General features: G+C 39.1%; 1 protein-coding gene across 11 annotated transcripts in view; it reads right to left on the bottom strand.

Annotated features, from left to right (window-relative positions):
• Positions 1-853: 853 nt before the first annotated feature.
• The window catches only part of PHKA1 (phosphorylase kinase regulatory subunit alpha 1), a 138,613-nt gene continuing 122,805 nt past the window's right edge, over positions 854-16,661 (bottom strand). For 7 of the 11 annotated variants that reach the window (XM_081808647.1, XM_081808645.1, XM_081808652.1 and 4 more), the window contains 10 exons: positions 16,412-16,490; positions 16,149-16,278; positions 12,385-12,486; positions 11,168-11,283; positions 10,989-11,027; positions 9,327-9,377; positions 6,806-6,976; positions 4,637-4,690; positions 2,600-2,800; positions 854-1,366 (listed from right to left, as the gene is read on the bottom strand). In XM_081808647.1, the coding sequence (XP_081664773.1) occupies positions 1,193-1,366; positions 2,600-2,800; positions 4,637-4,690; positions 6,806-6,976; positions 9,327-9,377; positions 10,989-11,027; positions 11,168-11,283; positions 12,385-12,486; positions 16,149-16,278; positions 16,412-16,490 (1,117 nt within the window). In that variant the 3' untranslated portion in view covers positions 854-1,192. The other 4 variants (XM_081808650.1, XM_081808654.1, XM_081808646.1 and 1 more) reach the window with 3 other exon arrangements.

Genomic DNA, 16,661 nt, shown 5'->3' with positions numbered 1-16,661 from the left:
CACCCAAATGCAGGCATTTACAAGAAACAGATAGATGCCCACGGATATCAAAATACACATAGCTACGAACACTCACTAGAATCAGGGAGTGAAAATGCAAGTGAGGAGTTTAAGAACAGATGGGAGGGCAGTGAGTTGGTGGGTCCGGGGTTGGATGCTGGAGAAAGTGAGTAGGCGAGTGAGACAGAGACAGGTAAGGACCACCAAGGAAGGACCGCTTGGGAAGGCAGCTGTAGACTAGACTGCTGGATTCCTGTTTGCCAAAGACAGAGACTTCAATTGCCGTGCGTGCTGTGTGTCGGCCCACTCTTCAGAGGCAAAAGTTGGGTGCACAAGGCTCTCTTCAGGGCACTAACCTACCTCTGATTCCCTCTCTGCTCCCCAAGTGTAAGACACCACACAGGCATCTTCTCCCTTCGTTTTGGGAATCGGGCTCCTGACTCCTGGGTTATTCTGCACTTTCTGCTACAAATACATCTCGGAGTACCAGCCATCTTCATACAATGTGATTGCAGTTATTAATACAGAAATTCTTACGTATAGATGCTGCACTAGCATTTTTTGATATTTCCCCAAAGGGAGAGTAGCAATTATGTATGTGGATACAGAGAAGGCAAGAACAGGGATGATAATTCTATACAGAAAGGAGTTCATCACTCTGTGGGGGGCAACATGTGAGTAAAGAAGGAAACCATGACCTGGTACTCTCTTTTCCCCAGAAAAGGCACTTAGAATAGACACTTCCAAGTTATGGCAGTATAAAAATCCAGCAATTTAGGGTTTACCCACTTGAAAGAATGTCCCAAAGCACCCATCACTCATTCACACAATGAAACTACACATGAGAAAAACCAAACTTTAGTAGTAAGTTATTATTAATACCTGCTCTCCAAACAGTAGTTAGAAAACTACATTTGTAACAGACCTAGAGAATAAAAACACATGCAAACTCTCAGGAACTATGAAAGAATTAAGGCCTACGATGGAGTGCCTGGTGGGGAGCATGTTCCCCCAGGCCAGGGTTCACTTCTAAAGCAATTAGTTTGTCGAAAACGTTCACTCCTCTTGGGTGGGATGGGGTGGAAAGGGGCAGGGGAGGAGTGATCAGGCCAACACGTTTCAGTCTCATGCACAATCAACCGAGGCAGGAACGAGCTGTCAAAAGGCTCCCAGCAGCCAGGGCCCAAAGGCCTCACTGCATGGCGCAGATGCTGTGGGGCAGGAACTCCTGCACGTAGGTGGCGGCTGCCTTGGAGAGGTAGGTCATGGTGCCAAACCTGCCACTGGGTGCACTGTCATACAGAAGAGTACAGATGCCAGACGCGGGATCCTTGGCCAACATGGTATCATCTGCACCGAGGGTTTTCTGTTTGGTTTTTAAGGGTGGGAGAACACAGGGGAAAGGCAAGATTACTAATCTACTGATTAAAGTCCTGATTAGGATAACTCTGAGCCTCCTCCCCATTGCCAACTACTTGGGTCTTAGGTTGTGTAGGTAGGAAGGGATCAGAGTTTGGCACAAACTATTGAATATGGATTTCTGTACATGCATTTTTCACTAGATTCCCCCAAATCCTATGGCATTATTTGTAAAGAACTGATTGTGTAGAAGTTTTGAAAGTTAAAGATAACAGTTAATTAAACAAGTTGTGTCTGTTAAGGGTCAAATGTTAATACCAACAAATCACCCCGGAGGGACTTTGGTCTGAATCTTTCTAGTACCACTGATTTCAGCTCGTATTATTTTATCTTGCATTTGATCCTGATTTCTTTCTAAGTCAACTTAATTAAAATAGACTGTAAGCTTTCCAAGCTAGAGCCTACGCCTAAAAGGGATCACATTATCCGATACATGGAAGAGTATCTTTTCTGGGGAAAAGAGAGCAATCCAGAATATTTAAAATTAGGACTGTCCTGGAAAATCAAAATAATTGTGATTTCTTTTGCATTCCCCCACCATGCCAAATAGAATGAAACACCTATTATATATTTTGGAGATTTTCCTATTGACAAGAGTGCATGCCCTTCACCTTAGTATTCCTACTCTTCATCTGGGAAACATTTGGAAAGCTTTCAATAGGTAGTTTGCATTTATTAAATGTGGTTAATTTCCTGGAAGAAGGTATGTTGAGAAAAATTTTTTATATGTAGAATTAAAAGTTTCACTTTAATATTTTCCTATAGGTAAGTAGCAAATGCAAAAACAAAACCAAACCAAGGTAAAATCAAACCTTCTCTTTTCCTTAAAAGTCCAAAAAAGGATATGCTATCCAATAGTCTCTTATTAAGTTCTTCTTGCTACACAAAGTCATGTGATAAGAAGAATGAAATATGATGAAAAGCATAAAAGCCTCCTGAGTTCCAGGCAACTTTACCATCTAATACAATCGTAAAACACTTGGTGAAACACGGAGGTCATCCCACCGCCTACTTCTTTTGCCATCAGAGCTCAGAGCCACTCACTACAAAGGGGGACCAGAAAAGAGCTGAGGAAGAGGGCGCAAAAGAGTGACCTTGGCTTCATGAAGCTCTCTGAGTGCAGTCAGGTTAGTGTCGGACATTCCCCTTCGAGAAAACAACCGGGTTGCCGTTTGCCTACCTGTTCTTGAAGGAACAAGTCATTAGCAATATGCACTATTTTTTCCACGGCAATGATGCTTCCTATGCTATGAATTTCAATATCTGCCATCATAGTGAGGACAAGGATGGCTTCAACCAGAAGCTGGCGGTACTCGGGCTGAGGTACGCGATTCAGGACAGACTCCACATGAACAGAGAATTTAATCTCGCCTGGAGTCATCTGTGATAGAGAAAAAGAAAATCAATTCCTAAGCACTCATCACTGGGGAGGCATCAATCACCTATTCTGAAAGGCAGTAAAAGCAATGTAGCCAAGAGTGCTGCTCAGTCTCCTTCAAAGTACCTGAGTGAGTATAAATTGGTTCAATCTTTTTGGAAGGCAGTCTGGTGGCGCATAACAAGAGTCATAAAAGTGTCAGTGCCCTCTAACCCACGATCCTATTTCTGAGAGTTCGTCCTAAGTTAATAATTCAAGAAAGGGGGAAAAAAAAAGCCCCATGTGCAAGAGTGTTTATAGCAGCATTAGTCACAAGTGTAAAACTAAAAGTAATCTGAACACGGGAATGGTTGTGTAAATAATGGCACATCATGGTACAGCAACTTCATGAGTTTTTATAGAGTCATTTGAGAGAATAAATATGACGACTGTGCATAAAAGAAAAATCTAAGTGGAACTTAAAGTCGTATTTACATGATGACTAGAATTATGTAAAACAGTTATATCCTGTTAGATTAAAATGGGCAGGAAGAAATAAAAAGTTATTTTAGGGTGAAGGGGATTGAGGGATAAGTTTGGGTAAAACAGTATTGAGTATATACTTTACAGTGGCACTGGAGATTTGGACTTTAAAGACCAGGGTTCAAGTCCTGTCTTTGCCAGTTACTAGTTCTATGACCTTGAACAGTTTGTTTCCCTAAATTTGTTTCCTTATCTGTAAACCGGGAACTATGATCCCTTCCTTGGCTGTCTCACATACCTGTGTGAAGGTACTTTGGAGACTCGTAAAGGTACCATTCAGGTATGCATTGTTATTAATTATACTAACATTCTGATCATGCTTAAAAGCAGAGAAAGGACAAATAGAGGTCACAGTGTTCTTTATTAGAGAAGAGGCCTCTAGGCAAGAGTAAAGCCCTGAAGCATAGCATTAGCTTTCTGTACCAGCCCATCCAGCCATCATCTGCAACAACCCCAGTGTTTTTGAGAATTTTCCCACTATCCAATCTTACAATTCCTAATTTGCTAATTCTAGTTCCTTTGTTGGTTTTGTATAAAGGCGATTCTTTATCATTTCTATGTGATTGGGCGAGAAGGGAAATATAAAGGTACCCGATAATATATGTGTGTGGTTCACGGCAATGTTTTCCAACCATGGTTATCTATCAGACTCATTCTAAAGATTTTTTTTTTTAAGTACAGATGCTCAGGCCCCATCCCTAGAGATTTTAATCCACTAAGTTGGAGATGGGTGCTCAGGTTGCTGTGACACATAGTTCGAGCTAAGGACCACTAGTTCAACATCTAAAAGTCTACAAGCATCCTACTAGAGAAAGGTGGGGGGTGGGCGCCTGGGTGGCTCAGCTGTTAAGCATCTGCCTTTGGCTCAGGTCACGATCCTGGGATCGAGCCCCGCATTAGGTTCCCTGCTCCCTCTCCCAATCCCCCTGCTTGTGTTCCCTCTCTTGCTGTCTCTCTCTCAGTCAAATAAATAAAAATTAAAAAAAAAAGAGAAAGGTTGGGATGAGAAGGATGGGGAAATGAGAGACATTCTTAGATCTCTATCTTGACTGCCCTCTCCAACTCTGGCCACACTCACATAAACCAGCCTAATTTAGTCAACCACTAAACGAGGCTGTGCTTATATAATTAATATAACACATAATTGCTCTCTCATGTTCCCATTCTGTTTTTAAAAAACATTCTCTCCTTTCCTCCAATGCACTTCATTTTTAGTTGATTTGGAGTCATAGAACCATTACTTTGAAAAATGATCCCTGAAATACTTGAGCTACACAAACTATCAATCACACAAATGAGAAAGACACAGAATCTCACCTCTCTAGTGGTTGAAGAAGGAAGCACAAAACCTTCCACAGAGAGTCCGTGACACTGCAAAACAGCAAAAACATGTTGTCACTAAGGATATGCTGACAACTGGGGGCCTGTAAGAAGACACTTAGTATTTCTGAGTGTGTTCCATCAGGTAGATGCTGAGTAATCGCAGGCCAGTGGAAGGCCCTGCAGCCCAAGTGTCCTTGCCAAGGGGTTGTGATTACTATGTGGCAAGAATCAGGGGTGGACTACAGGACATGCAAGATTTACCCTCTATTTAAAGGAGTGGAAGGGATAGAGAAGGTCTACCTTCTGCGAGAGACTAGCCCCAAAGATTCAGAGACTACCCGAGAGGATATCATGCTAGGTCCCAGACTCATCACAAATTAGCTTTCAGAAAGATGTTTAGGCTGAAGAAAACTCAAAAGCTGCATTTGCAGACATGTATTACTCCATTTTCTAGTGAAGCGTCCCCCCGTCAGCACCCTTGATGATGCCCTCACCCTGCTGTACTTTTTTCCATAGTACTTGTCATCTTTTAACATTCTAGATAATTTACTTATTTAGTATGTTTATTATTTATTGCTTGTCTCTCCCTAGCAGAATGTAAGTTCCATAAGGACAGAGATTGTTGTCTATTTTGTTCTTTGCTGTATCGCTGTGAGCACCTAGGACACTGCCTAGTGCAACAGCAGATGCTCAAGAAATAGTACAGAAATGAATGATATTTCATCTTCTCTCTCGCCATCAACTCAATTATTAAAGAGCAATGGGAATTAATGACTTGCTATTTTAGATGTTAAGTAAATCAAAACAATACACAGTAAGCCACAGACAAAGATTCCAACCCCCAGACACTTCCATCTCATGTTCCATATGCCAAACAACAGTCTTTGTACAGAGAATTACCAGCTTGCAAACATATGCGCAAAGTAATTATGTTACATTCATACTCTAAAAGGAATGGAATGACAAAGCAGAGGGCATTTGTTTTTCCTCTTATATGAGGGTTCCAAGTCCAGGTTTTGATTCTACCACAAAATAGTCAATCTTCCCAGTCATATTTAAATGTTCCTTTTCTTGTAGTCTCAAGGCCTTGTGGTTTTGCACCTTTATCATAACACATCTTCGCTTTGCATCATAGCTGCTATTTATGAAGGTAACTATGGATTAAACTCCCTGGTGACAAGAACACATACCTTCCATGGTATCTGGGGCAGAAGAGCACTTACTACATGTCTGTGAAATTGAATTGCCATAGCCCAGGCATAACTGTGCAGATAAAATACCTGTCTGTAGAGGTTAGACGGAGGAAAGCAAGTTTTAAGTACTCATTGAAAAGAAGATTGCCAGAGCTGGTAGTCTGAGGATTCAACTTCTAGCTTTCCAAAAGATCACCTGTTTCTGTCCCTGGGAGAATATCAGTGTGCTAAGGGGAGAAACGTAACTAAAGGTTTTGAAGTCCTGGATGATATTTCCTTCAGGTCCTTGCCAAGGGTGACAAAGCTGAAAGTGGCACCCAAGAGACTATAAATGAGACCTATGAACGAGTACAGTGGACCTCTCGGCCCTCTAAAACTGTCACAGTCATAATGGTGTGATGTCCCCTTAACTGTCTTTGGCAAGCTAGGCCTTTGAAAGAAAAACAAAAATTGGTCATGCCAACAGAGTCTTTGGACCATTAGCATCGTTATGATCTTGCATTTATTTAGTAGTTTTCATCCAAGAAAAAAATATAAGTAATAGCTCCTTACACTAACTCCCCAGATACCACAGTCATTTTACAATAGCGTTAGCACATTGCTACAGAAAATATTTCCACTCTACAGTAGCTACAAAGAAAGTGGCTCTTTGTTGCCAAATTTGATAAATGTATCATAATGTCCAACAATGCTCAACTATGGCCAAAAGCAGAGAAGCCATGATTTTTGAAATCAAATTTATAAACAACACCATAGCCATAGCAACAATAATAGAAAGAGACTGAACCATAAATAGTATCAAAATAACAAATCAACTTTGTTAATTAGGTCTTCTTCTAGGTTTTGTCCATATGAGCATATGACATTTATATAATTGTGGTGACGTCACAGTCATGTCATATCTCGGCCAAGGAGACTGAGGATATCAAGGGGGGAAAATAAAGAGATGTCTACAATGTGTTATTCTCACCTTCTGTAAAACTTTCCATACTTTTTGATAAAATCCAACTGGGACTCTGTTCAGTGCTCCATCTAGCCTTCTTCGGCGTTGCCACTGACCTTGACGATTATCTTTAGATGTCTGTTGAGCATATGCACGAGGAAAGGACCGACTACTTGAAGCCACAGGTGTTCCAGGTGACTTGGGACAAAAGGAGAGGAAAGCACATAAAGCAAAAGTCATCTCTGTTCCTCTGAACAGAATAATAAACACACTGTAGAATTAGAAACCACATAATAAGTGTAACATCCAAGATAAAGAGATTACAGTGAAGCCAGTAGACAATGTAAATGGATACAATCCTTTTTAGAAAGCAATCTAGTGATACTTAAAAGGAGCCATAAAAATACTGATCATCTGGGAGGTTTTTAGCTGTCTCTTTACTTGGTTATCTCTCTGTTAAACTTCTAGCTGTTCTATGGCTTAGTTTGTTGCTTTCAACACAAGCCTCAATCAAATTAAAAGAACTGAAATCAGACAAAGCATGTTCTCTGATTACAATGAAATTAAATTAGAAATTAGTAACAGAAGGAAATTTAGGAAATTTACAAATATGTGGAAATTAGACAATACGCCCCTAAATAACTGGTGGTTTAGGAAAGGAATCACAAGGAAAATTAGAAAACACTGAGATAAATGAAAACACAACATACCAAAACTTAAGGGATGCAGCTAAAACAGTGCTTAAAGAGAAATTTATGTTATAAATACTTGTATTAAAAGAGAAGTAGGGGCCCCTGGGTGGCTCAGTTGGTTAAGCATCCAACTTTTTATTTTGGCTCAGGTTATGATCTCAGGGTTATGAGATCAAGCGCTGCATCATTCTTTGTGCTGGGAGTGGAGCCTGCTAATGATCCTCTCTCTTCCTCTCCCTCTGCCCCTTCCCCCACTTGTGCGCGCGCTCTCTCTCTCTCTCAAAAAAAAGATGTTTTTTACTCTTGCTACTTTTGATCAGCATTGTACCAGAGGTTCTAGCCAGTGATATTAAGCAAGAAAAGGAATAAAAATCATCCAGAATGGAAAGGAAGAAGTAAAACTACATCTGCAGATGACATGATCTTATATAGAAGGAATTCACAGAAAAGCATTAGAATACATGAGCTCAGTAAAATTGTACAAGATCAATATAAAAATCAATTGTATTTCTAAATAGTAGCAATCAATGATCTGAAAATGAAATTAAGAAAACAATCTCATTTAAAATAGCATCTGGGGGCGCCTGGGTGGCTCAGTTGTTAAGTGTCTGCCTTCAGCTCAGGTCATGATCCCGGGGTCCTGGGATGGAGCCCTTCATTGGGCTCCCTGCTCCACAGGAATCCTGCTTCTCCCTCTCCTACTCCCCCTCCTGCTTGTGTTCTCTCTCTTGCTGTGTCTCTCTGTCAAATAAATAAATAAAGTCTTAAAAAAAATAGCGTCTGAGAGAATAAAATACGTAGGAATAAATTTAACAAAAGAAGTTGTAAAACATATACTCTGAAAACTTTAAGACATGTTGAAAGAAATTAAAGAATGGAAAGAAATCCCATGTTCATAGGTCAGAAGACTTAACATTGTTAAGATGGCAATACTCTTGAAATTTATCTGCAGAATCAACACAATCTTCATCATAATCCCAACTGGATTCTTTGCAGAAATTGACAAGCTTACCCTAACATTCATATGGAAATTCAAGGGACCCATGATAGCTAATACAATCTTAAAAAAAAAAAAGGCCAAAGTTGGAGTTGCCTTAATCTCTTCAATTTAAGAAATCTGAAATCATAGGCCATTATATTATGAATCATTGATTTAAACCAAGGAAATTTAATTGGAGATCAGTCTTCCTAAAATGTAACCTTCATGAGGGCAAGGACCATATCTGTTTTGTTCTCTATTGTATTTCCAGTGCCTGGCACGAAATTGGCACTCAATTAATATTTACTAGATAAATTAATAATCACAATAATAGCCGATCCAGTGGTTTTCAAACTTAAAAATGCATCAGAATCACCTAGAAAGCTTATTAAAACACAGATTGCTAGGCCTCACCCAAGCCTTTCTGATTCAGTAGGCCTAGGGTGGGGACAAAGATTTTACATTTTTAAGAAGTTCCCAGGGGATGCTGATACCATCTAGCACAGTGTCTGGCACATAGTAGGCATGCAATTAATTAGAGTAGTCGAAAGAATAAATGTACAAACAGACACTTAACAAATACTTATTAAATTGAATTTTACTTTCTGAAATGGAGCCGAAGGCAGACGCTTAACCATCTGAGCCACCCAGGCGCCCTTACTTTCTGAAATGGAAAAGAGGCTGGAGTTGAACCCCCTTCCCTGCCCTTTTGGGAAAACAAATGGAAAGATTTTTACCCCCATATATGAAGTTGATTTATACTTATTTTAGTTCTTGATTCATTTGTTTATCTTTTCAGTCAGTCAGTATATGTCATGACTTATGTAACAGCACACTCAAAGCACTTGTGATTGGTATATAATATAACAGCAGTTACCAGAAAAGACGGTGACATCAAATCTATACCCAAGGGATGACCACCACTGGACTATAAAAAAAAAAAATTGAGAAAATAAGATTTTAAAAGGGATGAGGCAAGGCAAACATTCTTTGTGTTTTTAAAAGTTATTAGTAGAGTAAAATTACAGGCAATTCATGTCCCTAGCCAGCATGTTATTTAAAAAGCTGATAAATAGCCTTACTCTAGGGGAAAAAAACCAACAACAAACTATGTTTAAAAATATTTTTTCCATGATCAGAAAAAAGGGTACTGGTGAGTGGTAGAGAAAAGGACTTAAACAATACAAAATACCAGAGAGGCAGGTAAGGATGGAAATCAATAATTAGAAATTAGAAAGTAATGAACATTTAGGGCTCTCAATCCTCGAAATTACAGTCCTAATGATCTGGGCTTTTGCAGTCCTATAGGTAGTGGATGTGTAAAAAAAGAATTAAATGATATAGCTGGATAGGTCAAGTTCTTAATATCATAGTAATCTAGCTGGGAACATGGACTTCAAGTTCTAAACATATAATGAACTTGTAAGTAATACTGTGTGACTATAAACAACTGTAAAATGTTTAACCAATCACCCTTGGCCAAAACAGGGATTGTTTACCAACATCAGTTTAACTCTTCAGTATGAAGCATAGTTCTTTCACCTTTCAGATAGGAAAATGTTCAGATTATCCAAATATTCTGCGAAAAAACATGTAGTAGTGAACATTTTTCTATTACAAAGCCCTTTCTTAGTCCATTCAGTTCTTGCCCTTGCATAATATAAATCTGAAAAGTTTCCTTCAAATTGAACTTCAAGCATTGGCTTCATTCTTGTCCTAAATGGTTTGGACTCCTACAAAACCCCAAACAAATAAAATTTCCATTTGGCCTCTCCTCCTCTGGATGGGCTTTAATTCTTCAAGCTACTGTAAATCAATTTTGAAGGCAGGAGGAGTAGTTTTAAGATTTTCATAAAAAGCGCTACTAGGGGAGACCAACTCAGTACCTTCTCAACTCAGAGACCCTGAAATCACATGATTTCCCAGAGTTTTGAAAGAAGCTATGGAAGCTTATGTTAAGTATTTCATCGTAGAGCACAAAAATTTGCCTATTCTCATCTGCAGGGTAAGAGGCGACCAAAAAAAAAAAAATGAGTAAGAGGCTACAGTATGATATTTGAGGACTCCCACCAACTCCAGGGTGATTTAGATGTTTCTTCCTCTATGTGTCCATATACTTTTTGTCTACCTCTATCATGACAATGATAAAAATCTAATTTGGGGACAATGCCTGAAAGTAGATTTTTAAAAAGGCTCTCACCTAATCTGGTGTTCTCTCTAGTAACTGTTCTTAAAAGTAAGGAATTGAAGTCTAGTTTCATAAAGAAAATTAAGTCCAAAATTACATGTTAATTCTAACAAGAGGAATTCAGGGTTTTATTTTCTTATTATCAGAAACAAATTACTTCCCTCCTAAAATTAACAAAATAGTTTGGTCCAGAAAAGGAAAGCTATCTGTAAAATGAATGCTATGAAGGAGAATCAAACAAGCTGCTGTGTGGTTTGTTATTTTATTTGTAAAAAGGCCATGAACTCATGCATGTCATATACATGCCTAAAGGTAGGTTAAATTATGTTAAAGGGTCCCTAGTTGTTTCACCTGACTCTCAGTTGAGATAGATAGTCTATGAAATTCCACCTGAAAAAAAAAAAATGGCTCTGATTAAATGCAGGATATGAAACAAAATAAATGATCCCAACAAAGTCTGATTCCAAAAGAATGTTCTTGAGCATGACAATATCCCAGCTCATCTCCCAAGATATTCCAAGATGTCTTACCTGCTTTATCTCACTTTTTAACTGCATTATCCCAGTTCGTTCTGTTTTGGTTGCCCCAACAGCACCAATCTCGTGGATAGAAATAGCAGGGCTAACATTTGAATCGGTGGGACGAACTATATAGCATGACAGGTTAAAGAGAAAGAGAGAGGATAATCAGGTTCCAATTATTTTGCTCCACCACACTTAAAAGACTTAGATATGTGTCCTCCTTTTAAATTAATAATAATCAAAAGCAACCAACCAACTATAACCTTGCTATTCAAAGTGTGGTCTATCAGCATCACCTAGGAGCTTGTTAGTAGAATCTTGGGTCACCCTCCAGGCCATCAGTTTGCATGTTAGCGAGTTCCCCAGGTGATTCTTATGCACAGTAAGGCTTGAGAAGCACTGCTTTATAACTTTCTTTTACCACTCTGGGGTCTAGTATCCATCGTCTGACATTATATATTTATTTTATCCTAAGCCTAAAAGTTGAGCCTGAGAGATAACCTTTTTAATTTGCCCTGTTTTAGGTAACTTATACCAAATACCACTGCCAAACCACCAAGTGCAGGTGGAGGATTAATTTGTGACGGACCCCAAGATGTGTCTGAATTCAAAGGTGAAAGGATATGTCAGAAGCACTGTAACAACTACATACACATAGACACATTACTGTAAATGCTACTGAATTACTGTCAAATGGAATACAAGAAAGTTTCAAGTTATATGGGTTGTTAGTTGTCCTAAAGTGTAGATTTAGGATAATGTAAAGGAATAGATAGTTCAAAACAAAACATGGTAGCAATCCACTTAGGTGATATATCATTTAAGGAGAAAAAAGAGACATACAGTAGTTTCCAAATTTTGTTCCAGAAGACAGCTTTGCTTTTAATTGTTGCATATAATGGGGTTCTATTTAGTTGGGGGAAAGGTTCCTCTGATAAAAGAAAAACATTTTAAAATCAATGAAATGATGGGGCGCCTGGGTGGCTCAGTTGGTTAAGCGACTGCCTTCGGCTCAGGTCATGATCCTGGAGTCCCGGGATCGAGTCCCGCATTGGGCTCCCTGCTCGGCGGGGAGTCTGCTTCTCCCTCTGACCCTCCTCCCTCTCATGCTCTCTGTCTCTCATTCTCTCTCTCTCAAATAAATAAATAAAATCTTTAAAAAAAAAATAAAATCAATGAAATGAAACTAACACTCTGAAATGGAAATGCCATTACTCAAATCTTACCACTTCGTTCCACTCCAAACTCTTTGCCACTGAGAATGTGATGCAGGAGGTTCTTCAAGGCCGAAGGACTGAGATTCATTAGGCTGTCTGTGGCTTCTTCAGCTAGTCATCAGAAATGTTAGGACATTGTTAGTGTATAGAAATGCAACTGATTTCTGTGCATTGATTTTGTATCTTGCCACGCTGCTGAATTCCTGTATGAGTTCTAGCAATTTTGGGGTGGAGTCTTTTGGGTTTTCCACGTAGAATGTCATGTCATCTGCAAAGAGTGAGAGTTTGACTTCTTTGCCGATTCGGACGCATTTTATTTCTTTTTGTTGTCTGGTTGCTGAGGCTAGGACTTCTAGTACTATGTTGAACAATACTGGTGAGAGTGGACATCCCTGCTGTGTTCTTGAGCTTAGGAGAAAAGCTCTCAGTTTCTCCCTGTTGAGGATGATATTCGCTGTGGGTTTTTCACATATGGCTTTTATGATATTGAGGTATGTTCCCTCTATACCTACACTATAGAGAGTTTTAATCAAGAAAGGATGCTGTAGTCTGTCAAATGCTTTTTCTGCATCTATTGAGAGGATCATATGGTTCTTGTCCTTTCTTTTATTAATATGGTGTATCACGTTGATTGGTTTGCGAATGTTGAACCACCCTTGGCGCAAAGGCAAGGGAAGCAAAAGCAAAAATGAACTATTGGGACTTCATCAAGATGAAATGCTTTTGTACAGCAAAGGAAACAGTCAACAAAACTAAAAGACCATCTACAGAATGGGAGAAGAAGATATTTGCAAATGACATATGAGATAAAAGGCTAGTATCCAAAATCTATAAAGAACTTATCAAACTCAACTCCCAAAAAACAAATAATCCAGTCAAGAAATGGGCAGAAGAGGTGAACAGACATTTCTCCAAAAAAGACATACAAATGGCCAATATACACATGAAAAAAATGGTCAACATCCCCCAGCACTGGGGAAATACAGATCAAAACCACAATGAGTGGGGCGCCTGGGTGGCTCGGTAGGTTAAGTGTCTGCCTTCGAGTCAAGTCATGATCTCAGGGTCCTGGGATCAAGCCCTGAGTCGGGCTCCCTGCTCAGTGGGGAGGCTGCTTCTCCTTCTCCCTCTGCCCCTCCCCTCACAACTTGTGCGCTCTCTCTCTCTCTCTCTGAAATAAATAAAATCTTAAAAAAAAAAAAACCACAATGAGATACCACCTCACACCAGTCAGAATGGCTAAAATTAACAAGTCAGGAAACAACAGATGTTGGTGAGAATGTGGAGAAAGGGGAACCCTCCTACACTGCTGGTGGGAATGGAAGCTGGTACAGCCACTCTGGAAAACAGTATGGAGGTCCCTCAAAAAATTGAAAATAGAGCTACCCTTTGATCCAGCAATTGCACTATGGGTATTTATCCAAAGGATACAAACATGGTGATTCGAAGGGGCACCTGCACCCCAATGTTTACAGCAGAATTATCAACAATAGCCAAATTATGGAAAGAGTCCTAATGTCCATCAACCAATGAATGGATAAAGAAGTGGAATATATATACAATGGAATATTACTCAGCCATCAAAAAGAATGAAATCTTGCCATTTGCAATGATGTGGATAGAGCCAGGGAGTATTATGCTAAGTGAAATAAGTCAGAGAAAGACAAATACCATATGATTTCACTCATATGTGGAATTTAAGAAACAAAACAGATGAACACAGGGGAAAAAGAGAGAAAACAGACTCTAAACTATAAAGAACAAACTGAGGGTTACTAGAGAGGATGGGTTAAATGGTGATGGGCATTAAGGAGTACACTTGTAGTGATGAGCATTGGGTGTGGTATATTAAGTGATGAATCACTAAATTCTAGACCTGAAACTAATATTACACTGGATGTTAACCAACTGGAATTTAAATAAAAACTTGAAAAAGATAAAAAATAATCACAGTTATTAAGAGCTTACTACATGTAGGTCATAACTTTAAACAATGTTAGTAACAAACAGTTACGACATGTACTTGACCTTGAAAAGCTGAACAGCTATTTGGGACAGATTACACATGTAAACAAGATAAACAATAATAAAACATGTTAGTACTAAGTACCAAATGAGAAGTATAGACAATAAATGCTTTGGAAATCAGAGGAGACATCAATCTCCAAGGATGGTGACTGATAAAATTAGTGGGAAATACTGTGAAAGTAGGAGGTAAGGTTGTTGAGGTTTTGAATATCAGAACCAGGGATCTTGACTTTATTGTATGAGAAGTAAAGGGCCTTGGTTTTGATGAAGCCACAGGGAAAAAAAGATCAGTAATAGGCAATTAAAGGAAAGTGAAGAATGTTTGGTTTTTTTTTTCTTTGTTGAGGTTTATTATTAAATAATTAGACCCTAATAAAACATCCCTGCATACCATAGCTAGAGAATATATATATATGTGTATATACAGACATATGTGTGTGTGTGTGTGTGTGTATAATGCAATACATGTAATCCATAACAATGTGCTAAACTGGAAATCATTTGGAATCAGGCAGACTTGGACTCAAATTGTACTATTTACTAGGCAAGTAAAGTTACTATGTAACTTTAGGCAAGTTATTTAATCTCTCTGAGATTCAGATGATTTATTTAAAAGAGGAACAAAAATATCTTCTCCAGAGGGTAGTCATAAGGATTAAATGAGATAATGTTTGTAAATATAAAGCAAAAAAGCACAGAGTCTGACATATGGTAGATAGAACATAATCATTCACTCTTTTCCTTCAAAGGGTTATTTTAATATAAATTATCTTATGTAATTCAGGTTAGACTTAAGCCAATAAATTTAGCTACTTGTTAATAGCTCAATTAAAAGCCTTTCGGGGAAAGGTAACAGAAATAATGGCTAAAATTGAGTTTTGCAACTCTAATTTCATTTTTGTATGCAATCTCTATCTCTATTTAATTTTACCATTCTTATTGAAATCAAACAAATACCAATGGAAAAAAATAGTCACGCCACGGGGGTCCCTTTCCCTCCCTCACACTTTATACAATTTTGTGCTGCAGCTTCCACAGGCCCCCGCTTTTCTTCTAACTAAACCTGTTACCTTGCCAAATACACCTACAGTTAATTTCAAAGAGAGTCCTGTTAGGTAAATATCAATAGAAATAGGGTGTTCCTTTATTCGATCCTGTTGTTGACTAGACAGAATACTGACAATATGATCAAACTGATGTGGCGACTTAATCTGGGGTCAAGAAGCTGCACTACCAGGGCGCCTGGGTGGCTCAGTGGGTTAAGCGTCTGCCTTTGCCTCAGGTCATGATCCCGGGGTCCTGGGATCCAGCCCCGCATTGGGCTCCCTGCTCAGCGGGAATCTTGCTTCTCCCTCTCCCTCTGCCTGCCGCTCCCCCTGCTTGTGCTCTCTCTCTCTGACAGATAAATAAATAAAATCTTAAAAAAAAAAGAAGCTTCACTGCTTGAGTCAGAATGAAACCCAGTCTGTCCCACTTAAATTCGATGCACACTTAGGCTCATGCTAGGAGTTGGAAGGCATGTAATTTGGAGTGCAGAGCCCCCAAGAGGTGGAATTGTGAAGTTGCAGAACGAATACATAAATCTGTCATAACACCAGTCTCGTGGTTTGTATAAATAGAGGTTGACTGTATGCAGCTTCTGAGCTACTGATAAAATGTTTTCTCTTTCTTTGCCTCCCGATCCCAAACTCAATAGCCCTACATTAAAAGTGAATTCTGCCAAAAATAGTTACTGAAAGGAGTACCTGAGCATCGAAGGGAGTGGGCCAGTTCTGTTGCCATAACTTGTATGATTAGACCAATTCGAAGTCGAAACATTTCAGCAAAGAGACCAGGCTGAGTTCGCATATACATGGCTAGATATACCATTATTTCCTGTGCATGGAATGAATATAGAAACAAATATGGTCCAGGTCTCACAAAGCCTACCTGGTAGGCTTTGGAAACTGCCAGATCAATTGAAAACAAAAATATCAATCACCATTTTAGACGTCATAATTCTGCTCACCTGTGTAAGGATTGAGATGCTCATGTCCCCTTCACTGGCTTCATCTATCAGCTGAGTGAGCACTTCATAGGGCAGAGGTCTGAGGGAGAAGACCACGAAGAAAGACAAAATTCTGTGACTATTTAAGCTTAAATACACGGAGAATATAAAAAATCTCCTCCCAGCTCCAAGTCACCACTTCAACGTCCCATCATAGCTGGTAGCATTTGGTTCTTTCAGTCTTTAAAGTTCATTGCCTCCCCAAACCACT

The sequence above is a fragment of the Leptonychotes weddellii genome, chromosome X (assembly GCF_054177405.1).
Source record: "Leptonychotes weddellii isolate Sample4059 chromosome X, ASM5417740v2, whole genome shotgun sequence".
Taxonomy (NCBI): Eukaryota; Metazoa; Chordata; class Mammalia; order Carnivora; family Phocidae; genus Leptonychotes; species Leptonychotes weddellii.
Note: the sequence above shows the minus strand (reverse complement) of the source record. Positions and strands in the feature narration are given on the sequence as shown.